At 43.1% G+C, this 18,326-nt stretch overlaps 1 protein-coding gene across 2 annotated transcripts in view; it reads right to left on the bottom strand.

Annotated features, from left to right (window-relative positions):
* The window catches only part of ARHGEF11 (Rho guanine nucleotide exchange factor 11), a 1,046,032-nt gene that overhangs the window by 676,216 nt on the left and 351,490 nt on the right, over positions 1 to 18,326 (bottom strand). For both annotated transcript variants that reach the window (XM_086945337.1, XM_086945338.1), the window contains exons 10-12: positions 10,354 to 10,424; positions 2,047 to 2,184; positions 1,009 to 1,083 (exon numbers count right to left, since the gene is read on the bottom strand). In XM_086945337.1, the coding sequence (XP_086801463.1) occupies positions 1,009 to 1,083; positions 2,047 to 2,184; positions 10,354 to 10,424 (284 nt within the window). The remainder of the gene's footprint in view (positions 1 to 1,008; positions 1,084 to 2,046; positions 2,185 to 10,353; positions 10,425 to 18,326) is intronic.

Here is an 18,326-nt window from a genome sequence, read left to right as displayed (position 1 = left end):
CATAATGTAGGCTGGCATGCAGTGCATAACTTGGTATATTGGGATATCACATACCCAACCATGCCATTAGACTGCCGCTTACAACAAACATAGGTAAAACAAACAGGAGAGGGATGTGAAATGAAAGATGATTACTGCATATTTAACTTTTGCCTTAGTTTGCATAATTGATGATAAAATGTTCATAATATTTAAAACAATTCAAACTCATTGGAATGGTATACAAATAGTTTATCATAAATAATCATATCGAAGACTCTGTTTGCAGACTGATTTTAGGGGTTTAGGTAGGGGCTCTATGCATACTACCAGAGAGCTTTTCTAAAAGGTTTATCGGACTCTTATCACTTAGTACTACTTGAGCCTATCTCAATGGGAGTGGTGTGAGAGACAGCTACCAGGTATCCTTTTCTCGAAATGTTTTTGAGGCTTACAGGATCTACAAGATGTGACTCCAATAAATTGGAACAAAATGAATGTGCTTTTACAGAGTTAACATTAAGAGATAGCTTCCAGTTGCATGTTACGTTCAACTATAGATTCCGAGTATCCTACCAGTGGCAACATACCACAAATCCCAAAGTTAATTAATTTAGCAAACATGCCCTCTTCCTACTTTAGTAACCCTTTTTCAAAGAATGACAAGATTTGTTTCCTCCTCTCAATACAACATCATCAATATCCTACACACAGATATCAGACTATAAAAGGCTGGAGGGAAGCAGAACAATCACATTGTTGATGAAAACTACAGAATTATATACTTCTAATGTGCTTCCAACCATTAGACCTTGATGGACCCGTGCAAGTCGGCTAACCTGCCACCACAGGGCCTTCTGAAAGAGCACCCTTTGTCCCATGTGATATTATGACAATGAAGGATAAAGATAAAGTTTACATTTTGAACTTATTCCATTTCAGGAACAATAGTATTGCTCTCATACCCTAAATATTTTTCAGCCAAGGAGCAAGGAAGAGGAGAGTAAAGTGAATAATTTGAAAAGGTACCTCTGTGACAAAGTATCCAGGGTCATAATCTTCTTCCTCGCCAATAATCAGTGGCTTTGGTGAACGATCCATAACCTAAAAGTTCAAGTAGAGGCATCCTTTAGTCAAGTGTAAAATCATAGCCAGAAGTAGAACGGACCTGGGGTTATGTATTTTGTAATAACGGACACAATCCCATATCCCAGATTTATATAGCTAGCCACAAGAATCCTATATCCAGTATTCAAGTTTTTAACATATGCTTAAGCTTTGCACTAATCCCAAATGGACGGTGAACAAACTTAGTACTCAAATTCTGGCTAAACATCATAAGAGTTGTCCTTATAAATAGTTTCCCTTCCAAGATGCTTTTGAACACTTCAATGTATCTGTCTTCATTCAAATATGCATACAGAATTCTTTGATATAAGGGCTGACACAGGCCCCACTTATTATTTTTTTAATAAACATCATCCCTGCCTATGTTACTCCCTTTGATACTGCCTACTTCGTCACACTGGCCCGTGACCCTCTTTCAAATACTGCCCTCTCCCACCCACCTTCTTCTTACTGACAGTCACATGAACTGCTACTTAAAGTAAAATACTATACAGTCTGCTACCAACCTATTCCATTCCCCTCTCTGCCTTCAAGTCACAGTAGCTCAGTAAGGCAAATGAGGAGGTAACCTCTCCGCACAAGTTGCAGGAACCGGCTGCCACTAATCTCCCAAGTTATTTACTAGTCTCTCTTGTCAGTCACTATACTCTACACTCACACATAACCTCCTAAATGCTTCACTTCCTATAAACTCTCAATCTAAGACTTCAGTTCACCATCTCTCCTCAACAGCCTGCAATAATATGATTCTTTATGTTTTTTGTATGAGACAATAGTTCATGTAAGTTTAAATATTTTTCATTCTCCATAGCAAGCTTAAAGATAAACATGAGCTGGTCCAGAGCACTCCATACTATAATTGATAAAGACGATGCACAGAATAAAGGGTGTTTGCAGGCTACCCTTACAATCCCCTGCTTTATCATTCCCCAAACCTACAATGTCAAGACTTTGGGTGAATGGCGTGTCTGATCCTTGGCGACGGTGATGATGGAAAATTTTAGATGAGATTACAGGTGAAGTCCTTGGACTATCAGGTTCTGGGTCCGAAAGAACAGAGTTTCGATTCAGAGGGTACTACAAAGAAAAGAAAGAAGACCAATAACATATGACTAACAAGCATGACCATAACAAGAATAGTGAAGGACTAGTCCTGTTAACATATTAAACCCAAATTTCATTAAAAATCTATTTAAATCTGCAGAAAAACATATTTTTAAAAATAATTTACACACAAAGAACAATTTGCTTGATATAAATGATACTCTTTGTTAAACTGTACTAAATTATTTTTTATAGTGAGTATCATCAAGAAGTGCTGGAGCACTTTTAACCGGATTTTCTTTAGGTAGAAATTTACCACTATAGCCTAACGGCTAAGTATAATAAAAGACACTGTGTACTCCATTCTCAACTAAACAGGTACCGTAGTACTGCTAGTGAGCTAGTAATCACTTAAAAAATGCCTTATGTCTGCTGCTAAACCCTGGCAGTGTCTTACAGGTATTAAGTAAAAAATCGATTTGGATCAAAGTGACTAAATGCTGGCATGAACCCAGCTGAGCACTGCAAAAACGCTGATCAAATGTTATGTAAAATAACCCATTGATAATCTCATGAATAGAGTACTGCAGCACAAATTAATCAACCTGAATTCAGATAAAATTGAAGTGGCATCAAAACACATGGGGTGTGATGAGCGTACATGAAGTAAAGGAAATAAAAAACCCAACCAAAAAACGTTATACTTAAAACATTTGCAGACTACAAAAGATCCATCTTAGATAATATAACTATTAGAGGTGAAACAACGGAGTAGTGCGTTAGATGATAATGTTGCACTAGTCTCTGGCACCACTGTTTAATTCAAATTTCCTTTTCTATTTCTTCAATCCCCGTCTTCCCTTCGGAATCCAAGTTTAAGTCAAAAACTTCGACAGAGGACATACCTTTGTGGGCTGGATTATTGGAAAGTGTTTTTTTTTTGCTACCTAGTGGAGTAAGATACTTGGGAAAGATGGGAAGTTTTGTTGTATTGTTTAGTGTTCGTAAAGAGACTCTCTGGAAAAATGGGCACAACACATCCTTAAACTCCATATGCAAGTCAACAAGAAATTCATCCAATAAAGAGGTTTTCCTAAATGTAATGTAATCAATTCTTTCTTGACTTTCAAACAGGTTTATTGGAGAGCAGTACCTTTCAGATATTTTTAGCGCAAAAAGGGGAAGTGCATGTTGTCTAGAAAAATATTAAAGGCATCTACTAAATAACTTCAATTAAATAGAGGTCTGAATTGGTTAATGACTTATTATAAATTTGGCCTTTCTAGAATCATTAGCAAACATTTTGGTATTAATGCAATTTCTGTACTCCGTCTTCATGCAAATCCTTTCTCTTTTTCTCTTCTAAAGCTGTTAACTGATTTGAATGAGTTAAGTATTTGTCCATTTCTCTCCTCTCAGAAGACTTTCCCTTCTCGGTCTGTAGCTGTAAACTCTTAGGGTCTCTGGCAGATTTTGCTCCACCAAAGATTCATGAGAACTTTCTACTAGTAGAATAGTACCAGCACTGGGCTACTCTCTATACCTCTTTAACTAAAGTTGGGTTTCCCAAGAGATACTAGTTTTCTCATTTGACTCGTCTCTTACAGAAACCCTCATTGTAGCCTGATAACATAGCCAACTAGCATCCCATCTCTTATCTTCGAGCTGCTAGACTTGTGTGACTCGGTGAGCCTGGTTGATATTTGGCGGCAGCTGGTACCCACCCCGTACTCCCACTATTCTGCACAGTATGATACGTGGACCGGGCTAGATTATTGCCTTGTCTCCCCTAATTTATCCAATTGGTATAGGTCTTCCCAGCTTCCCCCCAGAACGTACTCCGATCACTCCCCTGTGGTGTTACAGATCCGTGTTCCTAGGCTTGAGGGTAGTGAGAGACAGTGGAGATTCCCTGGACAGGCTTTGATGGACGATCTATTCAGATCGGAACTTTGTGTGGCCACAGACGACTATTTTGAGCTAAATACTGGGTCACTTAATTCCTGGGCCACACCCTGGGAGGCCTTTAAGGCCAATATGCGAGGAGTTTGTATCTCTAAGCATGCAGGGGTGCTAAAGGACCTTAGAGGCACAATAGCCCGTATTGAGCAACAGCTAGGTATGTTAGATAGGTAGCAGATTGAGAAGCCTGATCCGACCCAGCTTGGTCACAGTCTAACCCTCCTGACGGAATTTGAGGGGGACAGCTGAGCGAGAAACTCACTTCTTAAATAAATACACCACCACTAGGGGGAGGGCGACAGGCCAGGCCACACGCTGGGGCGACTCCTAAGAGCCCCACCCCAGCGATTATACATGACTAGCATCCACTCGTCTACAGGCAAGACCCTCAACGGGCACCCCAGAAATACGGGACACATTTTTATCATATTATTCTACATTATATACGTCTCGGGTGTCTCATAGCGAGGCAGATCAGGAGGAATATTTAGCTGAGATTGCCATGGTCTGGCTTGAGAAACTCAAGCAAGAGTTCTTGGCGGAGCCATTCTCGGCAGAGGAAATCATTAGCGCTGTAGACGCTATAAATGGCCCCACTGCCCCCGGCCTGGACGGCTTTACTGGTGACTTCTATAAGATCTATAATGACTTACTGGCACCACGCCTCCTCAAGGTTTATAATGAGGCCCTTGAGCACAAGGAGCTGCCATCCACTCTGCAGTAATAATACTGCTTCCTAAGACTGGGAAAGACCCACTGGCCTGCGGGTCATACAGGCCACTTTCCCTCTTAAATCTGGACTACAAAATGTTGGCTAAAATAATTGCGTTAAGGCTGGCTTTGCTGCTAGACCAGATAATATCTCCGGCCTAATCGGGATTAGTCCCCCACAGGTCAACTGCCCTTAACTTGAGGACATTGTTTGCCATGATATATAGAATCTCTCCGGTGGTTCCGGTGGCTGCAGTCCTACTTGACACTGAAAAGACCTTTGACTCCTCGGAGTGGCCTTTCTTCTTAGCAGTGATGAGAAAATTGGGCATTCCAAAAGATTTCATTGACCTTACAGCGTTGCTCTATACCGCCCCTTCTGCCCGGCTTCACTTAAATGGCAGCCTCTCACAATCGTTTACCCTCACTCGCGGCACCAGACAGGGATGTTCGCTCTTCCCATAGCTTTTTAAAATAGCACTGGACCCTCTAATTCGACACTTTCAGGAATTACACCTGCACAGAGGTCTCCAATTTAAAACGGGCCCTCTCCTTATTTCCCTTTATGCGGACATCATTCTTTACGTTCGTTCCCCCAAGAAAATTTAGAGCCTCTTATTAGAGAGATTATACGATTTGGGGGTTATTCTGGATTAGGCATAAATTGGGGCAAGTCCAAGATATTCCCTTTTACACTGTGTACCACGAGATGGAACAGTGAATTACCCCTGGAGTGGTGTGAGCAGACTGCTAAATATCTGGGAGTTCATATCCACAAAGAAACAGAACAGATTATTCGATTAAATTATGGCCCGCTCTGCATAAATTAGAACTACAAGTCGAGCAATGGTTGAGACTTCCCTTTTCACTCTCTGGCCGCGTGGCACTGATATAGATGATTGTTCTCCCAAAGTTTTTGTATTTATTCAATAACATCCCCATCCAAATAGATTTTCTCACTCTCAACACTCATTTTGTTTTAGCTGGTGCATCCGACCTGCACAGTGACTTTACAGCATCCATTGACTATCATTGGCAGTTTGTGCTTCTTGAAGCCCTTTCTCCTTAAACCTTTAGAAACTCCTATCTCAGGTTCCCCTTTTTAGATTTTTATCAATCTGGTGTGATTTTGTTTATTACATTTTACTCCTGTTTTGGATTTTTTTATTATTTTTATTTGAGATTTGTATTATTGTTTTAAAACTGCATAAATACTTTATACAGTGCTCCTAAATTAAGCTTTTCTGCTCTGTGCCCTAGCTACCCAGGGTGTCGAGCTCAGGTTTATTTATTGACTCTAGTGGTTCGCCCTGCCAAGGATTGCGATTATTACTTGAGGTTGCTAGTTACCCCCCTCAACTAATAATCTAATTTCTTACAGTTTTCTTCTCTCAATTTACATGAATTATAGATGAACATTGATTTCAGACACCACTACTTTGACAAAATAAGACAGACTCCCTCTTTTTTTATAACTCTCTGCCAGCTGACCTAAAGATTAACCCTTAATCGATGCAGTTCAAACAACAACTTAAAACTCACCTATTTCGACTATTTTAGAAAGAGATTGGCCAACATGTCTTTTGGTTCTCGTTCCTTCATCTTTCCGCACAGATAGTGCTTTAGGTTTGCTATATAGATTTTTGAAATGTAAAGCACCTGTATGTTATAATTAGGGCTCCCGGTTTTCCGTTTAAACGGATTTTTACATATAAATACAGACGGAAACAAGTTTTCCTTTATCTGTATTTATATATAAAAACGGGAAAATACTAGTACATTTTGCCCCACTGCCGACCCCTAACCATCTGCTGTCTCCCCCTCCTTAGAGGGTTAAGAGGTGTCCGCCCGGCAGAGACAGCTTTCCCTGACCGCACCCGAGTACTTCACAGGTCTTTGAAAGACCATTTACATGTTAATGAGGCTTTGTTGTTCCTTCGCACCTTCTCAGAGCCCCCACGAAATTGGCCTCTGTAACCAGCTCCTTACTAGCACTCAGAGGTCCTGCTCCAGTGACCTGTGAAGGATGGTACAGACATGTATCATGGGTCAAAGCTGAAATGTAGCGCCTTGATGCGCGTCTGACACTGGTGTGCAAGGATATGTGAGGGACACGCACACTCTGCTTCATTCAGAGATGTTACTGTGAAAGATGCACAAGGTCTGCCGTGAGAGGCAGATCAGTCATTTCAAACCACTGGTACTCCTTTTACTAATCCACAGTGCCCCTCTGCTCAAGTGTGCATCTGCACTGGGAACAGTGAATTTTGTTGTATATGGGTGAAAAGCTCTGGTCTGTCCAGTGCGCCCAAGTAAGGGTGTGCTGCAGCATAAACTGGGATGCGTGTTATTAGGGAATGGCACAACTGCAGACTACTCTCTGGTGGACAGAACCAGACAGTCAAGTTGGAAGTGATCTATAAATCAATTGTACATTGCGAGTGAGATGGCTTGTGTCTGTTAAGGACTCGCAAATAAAGCAGCCAGTGCTTGTATGGTTAACGAGGGTACATCTGCACCAAACTGCATGCATGTAGCTCTCTTCCTACATCCCTAAACGGGTTGTACATCAAAATGACAACTTAACAAATGCTTCTCATGATGGGCCGTCTTGCAATCAGCAAAATGCCAATTTTGCCCACGTAAAAGGTTAGCACATCTAGAATTAAATATGCTCTTTGGCAAAGATGGGACTTTTGAATTAGGAGCACTTAATCATTTACATTCATAGCAATAAAAAATATTATAAAAATGTAGAATTCTAAGTATGTATGCTCAAAAAATCGGGAGTAAATTAATTCAACAATGAGATAAAGCTGGAAGTCGATAGTCCGATGCAGTGCCTGAGGAAAGCTCCTATTTTAGAAATGTTGGCAACCACCTGAACACCGAAGGTGGATCACAAAACGTTTTGACTGACACAATTACATGCCCCTGATAGTAAGCAAGGAAGTGCTTGATGTTAACACCTTTTACACAATATAAATATGACAAGAATTGTTGTACATAACTGTTGTGTTGCATTCTGTTGCTTTTGTGATGTTTTATTTTTTGTACCGTTGTGTTTATGTGTTGCTTTATCACACTGTGTCATTGTTGTGGCTGTTGTGTTTCATTAAATTGTGTTATTGTTGCGGTGTAAAAAAAAAAATGAAAGATGCACAGGGTCACTTTGCAAGCAGAGGAGGTTGCGGGTCTCATTTCTCGTCTCTGCTGTCTCCCTGTGAATGGCGGCCTAGGTGCAGGATTGAGACTGTTTACTGAGTGAGGACTCAGCTACTTCAGCATGGGCGACTTCTGTTTGCCTGGTCCTCAGTGCTTCTGTAGAGGGCAGGTGGAGGGGGGGGGGGGGGGGGGGGGGGGGGGGGGGACCCGCAGCCTTCACTGCTTGCAAAGTGACCCTGTGCATCTTTCACAGTAACATCTCTGAGTGAAGCAGTGTGCGTGTCCCACACATGTCCTCGCACACCAGTGACAGGCGTGCATCGCACATCATCAAGGCGCTACCTTTCAGCATTGACCCGTAGTTCTTTTTCCTAGACCATCAGACACTCCAAAAGTACAAGGCTGTCCATGATGTCTGGATATTCATTGTGACGACCGTGATATCAACATCCCGGCGTGGCCTCGGAGGTCCAATCCATAAAGGAAAAACAAATCCCACAATGTTTTTTAACCCAATTTGGCAGGACGAGCAGTCACCAACAATAAGGATTTCAGAATGTTTGTTAATGTCTGATTGGGTCATGGTGACCAGGGCCGGACTGGGAACCAGAACCGGCCCTGGCAAAGTGCTCTGCCGGCCCCCCTCCCCCCCTCCGGGAGAAGAGGGGAGGGGGGAGAGGTGCGACCGCGCTCTGTGACAGGGACGGTTTTCGGCCGCTTTTGTTACAGGGCCGTTTTTGCAGCATAACGGCCCTGTAACAAAAACGGCCCCAGGGGCCCAAAACCGGCCCCCAACCATGCGGCCCACCGGGGAATTGCCCGGTGCCCTCAACGGCCAGTCCGGGCCTGATGGTGACTCTTGTTTATTTCACCACCACCTGAATTCCTGTCCATCAAACATGCTAGCGCCTCTCTTCATCCATTCTCCATGCATACCCATCAAACACATGCACTGGCCCCTCTTGTAATTTCACTCTCCACCCATAATTCACATCCATCCAACATTGTGCTTGCATCTCTTGCATCGTAATATTTTGTGCATCTTGTTATTTCACTCCTGCCTGTATTGATGCCCATTAGACACCCTGCCGGTGACTCTTCTTATCTCAACCTCCATCCACCATTCACACTCATCGAACACTGTGCTGGGGCCTCTCGAAATTTCCCCCTCTACCTGCCATTCACTTCATCAAAGACTATTCTTTTCATGTTAGCTTTTCAAGCAAAAACACTCATTGATTTTTGAATAATTAGTGTAAAAGCTTTAAGTTGTATTCTCTATGAGTGTTTGCTTTTTTCCAGTATGTTGTTACTTTTTTTCAGGCAGCATATTACTGTAGTCTAGTGCATAATTTGAATTGAATTGCTTCCAGGTGTTTATAGCAGGACAGAACTGAAGTGTAACTGAAGGCAGTGCGAGTTTCTCTCAGTGGGGCAGTATGGTTTCAGTCGGGGAGAGGATGTGGCACTCTGCAGATGACAAACTGCAAGGTTCTGAGACAAATGGCTTGTTATAGCACTTTTAAGCATATTTGGGGCATGCTGCATATGACAAAGCTTTCAGTTGAATGTATAGTGTTGACCTATAACAGAGCGCATGTGTGCATTGTCAATTTGAATAAATGTGGAAAATACTAGCTGTAGCGTCGTCTTTAGCTTGCGGCAAAAATAAATGTGGATAAATACAGAAAAAATGCCCCAAAAATAAATATGGATAAATACAGACGGAAATGGCAAAAAAATAAATACCATAAAACTGGGAGCCCTAGTTATAATTAGTGCTAGCATGATATATAAAACTGTGAAATAAATTTACTTCAAAAGCATCTTTTCCCTTGGTAAACTGCCCATCTTGTAATGTCCAAATTAATTACTGATATGCATTTGTTTGCAGTCATGCCTTTTAAAAATACCTTTCATTTTTGTAAGTGTTTGTCAGCTTACAAAAGGCTATTATCGATTAGCCTTTTTTTTCTCAAAAACAAAACTCAAAACGTTTCAACAGTTTTGGATTGAAGATATTGTCACAGGGTCATTCACACTGGACATCTATCATCATTTTTTTCATTACCTGACAAAAAAAACCTTTATGCACGATATACCAACTTTCAGAAACAGAAGCTTCAAATCAAGACAGAAGATTGAAAGAAACTGCATCATCTATGAAAAAACATCTGATAGCTTGCATAACCACAAGGGAAAAACTGAAATTATGTTCCAAGGCATTTGAAGTTCAGACACAAAGGCTATAGTGTACATCTGAGAATAGGCAGACTGAATTTATAACAAATTAAATTTTTCTATCCGGGGATAGACGCAAACACTTATTTGTAATGAAGTATAATGACTTTGCTATGCTCTGACCTCACTGATGGAAAGGAACCGTTCTGTGCCAGAGTCCAGTCCGCTGTCCTGTGATTCCATTGAGAGTCGCCCTTCATCAGGAAACGGAGACACAGACACAGACACACAAAGAAAGAATATAGCAAAATTATAACATTTGAATTTGACAAAGCTTGCTGTGCCTTATAAAATTTCTGGACTGGGTAATGAGAAGAGCCTAGTTTGTCTAAAACGCATAATCAAAGCACTTTGCCAAAGGAAAGTAGTCATATTCATTCTCATTTGTTGGCAAAATCAGTCCTATAGTACATCCATATCAAACAATAGGTAGATACAGCAATAATAAAAAACACTGCGAAGATAAACCAAGGGCTCAGATAGCTACAATATGCAGAGTGCAGTTTTACACAGCCAGAATGTCTATATAATGGGCCAGGTCAACCTTCACATTGAAGCAGACGAGTAACCACATTGATGGTTGCCCACAAAATGCACAAACAGTGCCACATTTTTAAACAAACAAGCGTGTGACCGAAAAAGTGAACAATGGTGCAAGCAAAGAAATAGAATAGTAAATAGCACAGGTGTGTTGCACTTTACTGGCTGCCCTGACAGCATATATTACTATTATAATTCCAATGTTGTACATTGGATGGAGCTGGGACAATCATATAGAAAATAAATATGAATCTATGCAGTACTGTAATTTGTTTCATATATGTGAACACTCTAATAAATACTACAGAAACATAAATGACAAGCTGTCGGTCTAAATTAATACTAAAAAAAGGAATAGGTAGTGATGACCGATCTTATCAACCCATTGCCATATGAATTCAGTAGGAGGATGAAGTAGACAACTGCATTGAGCATCTGACTGCTACAACATGAAATCTAATAGCATACAGCTTTATTTGTAAGGTCTGTTTACAATAGTTAATCCATCAAATACACAGGAGAGCAGAGAAACCTTTTCACTGGTTGCAGAACACAGAATGAATGATTCTTTGACTAAATGTTTTAACACATTATTTTCTCAGTAAAATACAACACAAGCAACTTTAAGATTAATTATTCTCTCAAAAATATCATAATATACGACAGGTGAGTGACACACAAAAATGATACAGTGTGAATTATTCTTTTCTCAAAAAAAAAATGCAGATCTGCTCCAGGCACTGGGGCACTCGCTCATTCACTGTCCATGCTAAGATGAACTAACATTAAGATGGTGTATAAGTGTTTTTAGCTTGATACATCCATTACCGTCAATGTTTATCTGGAATAAAAAGACCCAAATAATCAGTAGAAAATATTTAGATAAAACAAAAGGTAGAAATGTGGGCACTACCAGAGAATTGTTTTTATGCTTCAGCTATCAAATAATTATATAAAAAATTCGGTCTCGTAGTAATACTTGCTTTCAATTGTTCAATCGTGTGCCACATGACAAGGAGACGGTCCTACCTATTGTAAAAACTGCCAAGTGGTTTGTATTAAATACATGAGATGATATGACCCCAAAATGGCAGAAATTGTGGGTTGCACTGGGGTTAATAGTGCAAAGCGTAATATAGCCAGACGAGGGGGGAGGGGGGGGGGGGATATAGAGGCTCCAGAAGTGTCAGAATGTGAAAGAGCCATGGACTGTTGCATGCATGATGAGAGGGTGCTCAATGAGGAGAGAGGCTTCCCCAAGAAAGAGGACAAAAGCTGGTCAGCATGCAAGTCCTAGCTGGGACTTTCCCCTGGAAATGTTCCACTGGCAGCCATGCAGGGAAAACTCTAGGGCACCTAATACTAAATGTGTAATTGGGGACAGATTATAACTGTACTGGTTAATAAAAATCCTTAAAAACATTTTGGAAAATAACTTGCGCCATACAATGGAATTGTAGACAACAATGTTTACTCTATAAATTTCAATACCACAAGTAGACCACTTTGGATACAAAAGTGCCTAAAAACATATGATCCCCCCCCCCCCCGCCCCAGGTCTCCTTTGACAGAATCCTAATATCCCAGATCATGTTTGAATAAAGGATTGATAATACAATTAGGCAGTCTTTATTCAGGGCACTTTTGGATCCAGATGGAGTGTGGGTAAGCACAATTGATGTTTTTATAAACATTTGAAATTAAATACTTAATAGAAAAAAAGCAGAAACAATATTTTTATTTTATATGTTTAAGCACAATTTACAGTATTTACCTCTAGAGCCTACTCCAATTATACTGAATCAGTTGAAAATAATAATGAAGTAGTGTGTTTGAAATAGCAAAAGAAGAACAAACTGATGCGGATGCAGAAAAAATGGCGGAACATATGCTGCAATAAATACTGAGTTCTGGTTGGATCCAACTTCTCATATACAATATTTATATTCATCAAATATATGTCAACTATTTTCTTCCATTATAATACATCTCAGCATTGACAAAAGCCACAGGCATACCTGCATGGCTCAAAGGACATCATTAAATGTTGCAGTAAGTGGCTGCCCCCTACCTATTTTGAACTGTCCGCTTTCCTTTAAGACAAAAATTGAAGGGCTTATGATCAATTAGACATCAAATATCTGTTTTTATTCACCTACATTTATAAATGATGACGGATTTAGCAAAATATATTTAATCTATTTTAAAAAGGTACTCTTAATAGCACATTAATGTAAGCAATGGATATATGACCTATTTATATTTGTTGAGGTTCTAGTAAGCGGTCCGAAAAGTCTGCCAAAACAGCGGATTAGCCACAGTTCATGTGATGTATGCACGTGCACAAACCAGCCATGTGACACACCACCATTTGTCTGTGCCTCGCATCATTCTTCAAAGGCTGCCGCTCCTCCGCTCGCCGCCCACTCCTTTCCACATCTGCACATTATTCCACCCATTCAGAACTCCAATCACTGGCAATTCCTGGGATAAATCGCGCTGCGTGTTCAGAATTAGCGATGTGGCCAGAAGCGACCTTCGTTGCATTCCTCTCCCTCCCTCGCGCCTTCCCGCTCGAGCCCTTCATTCTGAGACAGCTCGCGCACACGTCCCGTTTCTACAACAGACATGGCTCACTGAGCTCCTGTACCTCCGTCTGCTCCGCAAGCCTAGTATTTATGTCAATTCTGCGGATTAAGACGTAATATGTTATTACACCAGACTCAGCCAGCGGTGCTCCGGCTGCACAGTATTTTTACTTTTTTATTTTAACTTTGTTAAAACTCTGTTACTTATGGGGCAACCTTTGTTTTCAATCACCCCTCCTTTCTCCCCCTTGCCCTGCTGCCCCCAATTACCCCATCCCTTCTCCACCAGCCCTTCAAACAGACACGAGTCACCACTTACATTCCCCCCTCTCTTTTTCTCCAGCCCTTCTCGTAACCTTTGCTTTCAATAACCCCTCCTTTCTCCCCCTGCCCTGTTTTCGTCAGTTGCATGTGCTTGGACACTTTTTATTAAAACTCGATGTTACTTATGCAGCTCTGCTTGCACTCCCTTTTCCCTTCTCTGCATACTTTGTGCTCTTTAGGCACCATCCCATGGCTTTTTATGAACTCAATTTGTAGGTATTGAGGCTCCCTTGATGCTTGCATCCTCCCTTTCCTTTTTAACTAGCCCTTCAAACAGACGAGAGTCGCCAATCCTAGACAGAGCCATCCTGCCATCCTGCTAGATTAATGGATTTGCATGTGCACGTGAAAGCAGTAAACATGCCCGAGAAACCAGCAGAGCCCAAGCCACACAGAGACATCCAGACACGGTCATTATTTCCTCTGTGAGCCGAGTTTTTTTACGCTTAACTCCTAACATACAAAGGTTGTAATTTTATTTAGAAATATACAGTATCCTAAACAGTAATGTGTTTGTGGTAAAATTGGAACAGCACTATGTTGGGCTCATCTAAGTATTTCCCCCTGTTAGCATTATGTTAGGGATTTTAGCCAATGTAAGGTTTTTTCTTTTCAAAAACACTTTATGTTAGTCATATACAACGTAAAGGAGTTTTTGTATTGTTTTGTTCACACAATATTTGTACATTAAAAGTTTACACAGTACACTAGATGATTATCTTTTTTTTCTGTCACATTTACGCAAAACGTATATAACTTTCCATTATGTATCTTGAATGGAGATTAAAATTGCTCTCACAAAAAAGTGTGGTTTTTCGACTCCCCGGAAACTGCCCGGGACTGGCTGGAGGGACGGCACACTGTTGGCCAGCAGCGCAGAACTCACAGACCGGATCACGAACGCAAAGGAGACAGCAGGAATGGCTCACAGACGTCTGGTCGAGGGGAGGGAGCGGAGAGCTCTCCCTCCCATGGATTTGCGGAGGCAGGTGGGGAGGAGTAACTCCTACCCCGGGATCTGTATTAGTGACAATCGCCGACCATTGACTTATTATTTCAACTGCTGCACATGGACTCTGGCATGGCTACCCCAGAAGCATGCAGGGATGCCACCTGCTCGGGGAGACGCTCTCCCCCATACACGCAAGTACTCTGGTTGTGGGATGGGATAAGCACTCTGCTCAGTTGGGGGGGCGGGCAGTTGAAAGTCTGTTAGGCAGGGATGCAGGGAGGGGGGGAAGGGGGAAGGGTTGTTTTTCTAAAGTTAGGAACTTGTATGTTAGGTCACGGTCAAAAACTAGGCATCCACCTGAGTTAATCCCAGGGGGGAAGAAAGAAAGGGGGAATACTGCCTCCACGAGGACATTCATCATCCTCTTACACGACTATACACTCATCGCATATGCCACACTTACCCGCCGATACCCCATGGAACTCATAGTGCCGAATGGCTGACATCCCAACGCCTGACAGAGGGAATGTGGACACTGAGATACAGTGCCCCTCCCTACGTCTAATGACTTGGAACGTGAGAGGGCTGGGAGACAAGGTGAAACGGGGGCTAGTCCTAACCGCGCTTAAGAGACAAAAACCCACCATAGCGCTACTGCAAGAAACCCACCTAACAGGGGGGCTACCAAGGCCATGGATAGAAAAGGATACAAGATGGTGGTCCACTCGGATTTCACATCCGGCTCAAGGGGGACCGGAATCCTGATGCAAAAAAACACACGGTTTATCCCCCTACAAACGAAGACTGATGATCACGGCTGCTTTGCGGCACTACAGGGGCAGTGGGAAGGGAGACTCATTAACCTAGTATCGGTATACATCCCACCGGCGCTACACTCGGTACACCTCCCTAAACAGGGTGACTTTATTCTATCTCTCCCAGAGGGGGAGTTTATCCTCGGGGGGGACTTCAAAGCAATCCTGAATACACAACTTGACAGGTCTCCGACACCGGTTTCCACGGGACGGGTCCCCCGCCTCCAGCAGTTCCTGACAGCCATGGGCCTAGTAGATATTTGGAGACACCTTCACCCCGCGGTGAAGCAATACACTTTCCATTCCGGAGTACATGGTAGTCTGTCTAGAATCGACCACTTCCTGACCCTGGGAGATGATCTCCATTATGTAGATGCAATGGCTCTACCACTCCCCACTGACCCTCACACTTTCTTCACAGAAACAAACACGTAAACGCATATACCCCATACATGCTGCCTACCTCAAGTTCCCCCAGGTTCGCAAGGCTCTTAAAAAGACAACAACACAATACTACACTGAAAATGTCCACTCGGTGCGCTCCGCCGAGGTACTTTGGGAGGCATATAAAACGGTTCTAAGGGGTCAAGCTATAAACTCGATCACGGGATACAAAAGAGAACGATCTCAGGAACTAGCTGACCTGGAATTAACCTTGCAGGAATTGAATACAACTCATGAACAACATCCCACTCCATCCACCTTACACGCACTTACATTACAACAGCAGCTGTACAACGATCACCTGCGCATACATGTCAAAGAAAGCCTAGCCGATACTCAAAATAGGATCTATGAGGTGGGCGACAAGGCGGGGAGAATGCTGGCGTGGCTCGACAAAAGGGAAGGGAATTCAAGGGGGATCCAAAAATTGAAAGATGAACAGGGGGGGGGGGGGGGTACACACTAACCCGGGACGCATTGTAGAACTGCTCGCAGACCACTTCGAACGGGTATACACCCCTGAACATACAGTAACGCCCGAGATGGCCAGAGAAGTGTTCGCTCCAATCGAGGTCAGTACGTTGACCCCGGAAATATCAAAAGAGTTGGAAGCAGACATTACAGCTGAAGAAATACAACTGGCGATCCGCGCTTTAAACCCGGGTAAGGCAACGGGACCCAACGGAATACCTGTGGAGTGGTATCAGGCGATGCCCGAGACCCTCAGTACATATCTGTTAGGGATGTTTAAGGAATGTCTGGGGAAGGGTACGCTTCCACCGGATCAGAGAGCGGCGACAATAGTAGCCATCTCAAAGCCAGGCAAACCACCTGAAGAGTGCTCCTTCTACCGCCCCATATGCTGCTTAATGCAGAAGCCAAAATTCTAGCCAAACTCCTAGCAACGAGAATCTTGCCCCACTTACCGTCTCTTATACATCCGGACCAGTCCGGATTTATGCCCCACTGCAACATTGCGCTAAATTTACGCAGATTGCACGGAGTACTGGCTCGGGCGGATTCGGTGACGACTCAAGCAGTGATCTTGGCACTTGATGCTAGGATGGCCTTTGATCTTGTAGAGTGGGCATACTTGTTTGAGACGTTGTCGCGCTTAGGATTCGGGCCCCGCTTTATTGCATGGGTTAGATTGCTGTATACCGACCCGGTAGCGCGGGTGGTGGCCAATGGGCATATATCACGGGAGTTCCCTCTGGGCAGGGGCACAAGACAAGGCTGCCCCCTGTCACCATTACTGTTCGCGATCTCGCTGGAACCCCTCGCCACTCTAATTAGAACTTCACCCCAACTTCAGGGTATATGCTGGAAGGAGGGGTGGGAGGATCGGCTGTCCCTGTATGCAGACGACATGCTGATATACCTAACCAATCCTGACAGCGGAATCCCCGCACTATTACACCTCTGTGATACTCATGGAAGGATATCCGGATACACACTAAACTGGAGCAAATCAGAATTATATGTCCTGAAGGGGCGGGCCCCGGTCCTTGGCGCGGACTGTCCTTTGCGGATAGCGGGTACCTCGTTTAAGTACCTGGGTATTCAGGTCACCACGGACCCTGCGGAGTTTATGGACAAAAATCTGAAACCTCACTTAGACAGGCTCAAACATGACGTACAATTTTGGTCGGGACTCCCACTGACGCTTTTGGGGCGAGCAGCACTTTATAAAATGATGGCCCTGCCAAGATTCTTATATGTCCTTGAAAATACACCCTACCCGGTAGCCCCTAGGTTCTTCCAAAAGTTTGCAGCATTGGTATCTAACCTCCTATGGGGGAACCTCCCCGCTCGTATCGCTCAATCCAAATTGCATAGAGGGTGGTTTGACGGTGGTATTGCTTTACCCAATCTAAAATTGTACTACTGGGCGGCACACCTTAAACCCATTAACCAATGGATCCATACTCCACAAACTGAGCCGGCATTTCAGGCAGATAGGGCGCAACTGGGAACTAACAGCTTACTGGCCCCGTTGTATGACCAACGCAAAACTCGCACATTAGTGGGACCCACCAGACCAACGGTGGCAATCTGGCATACAGCGACGGCGGCCTTGGGTTGGAAGGGGAGGATCACCAAGCTAACCCCGCTGTGGGACTCCCGAGTCCTTGGCAACATGAGAAACAGCAAGGGATTCTCACACTGGGACACAATAGGAATTTCCACGGTGGGCGATCTTTGGGAAAGGGGAGGGGTGATACCCTTCCATAGACTGAGAAAATTATACGAACTCAGTGACAGGGAGCTCTACAGATATATCCAGATCCAACATGCATTACTAGCGGCCTTGCCCACGGACACAGACCTGCCAGAGTCTTCCCCGCTGGAAGACCGCCTCCTTACTGACTTTATGGTAGAACGCGCAACATCTTTCACATATCGCAAATTACTTAACAACCTACCAGACCC

Source organism: Lissotriton vulgaris, chromosome 12, assembly GCF_964263255.1.
Source record: "Lissotriton vulgaris chromosome 12, aLisVul1.2, whole genome shotgun sequence".
In the NCBI taxonomy this organism is placed as follows: Eukaryota; Metazoa; Chordata; class Amphibia; order Caudata; family Salamandridae; genus Lissotriton; species Lissotriton vulgaris.
The sequence above is the reverse complement of the archived record's forward strand: the minus strand, read 5'-3'. Positions and strand labels throughout refer to the sequence as shown.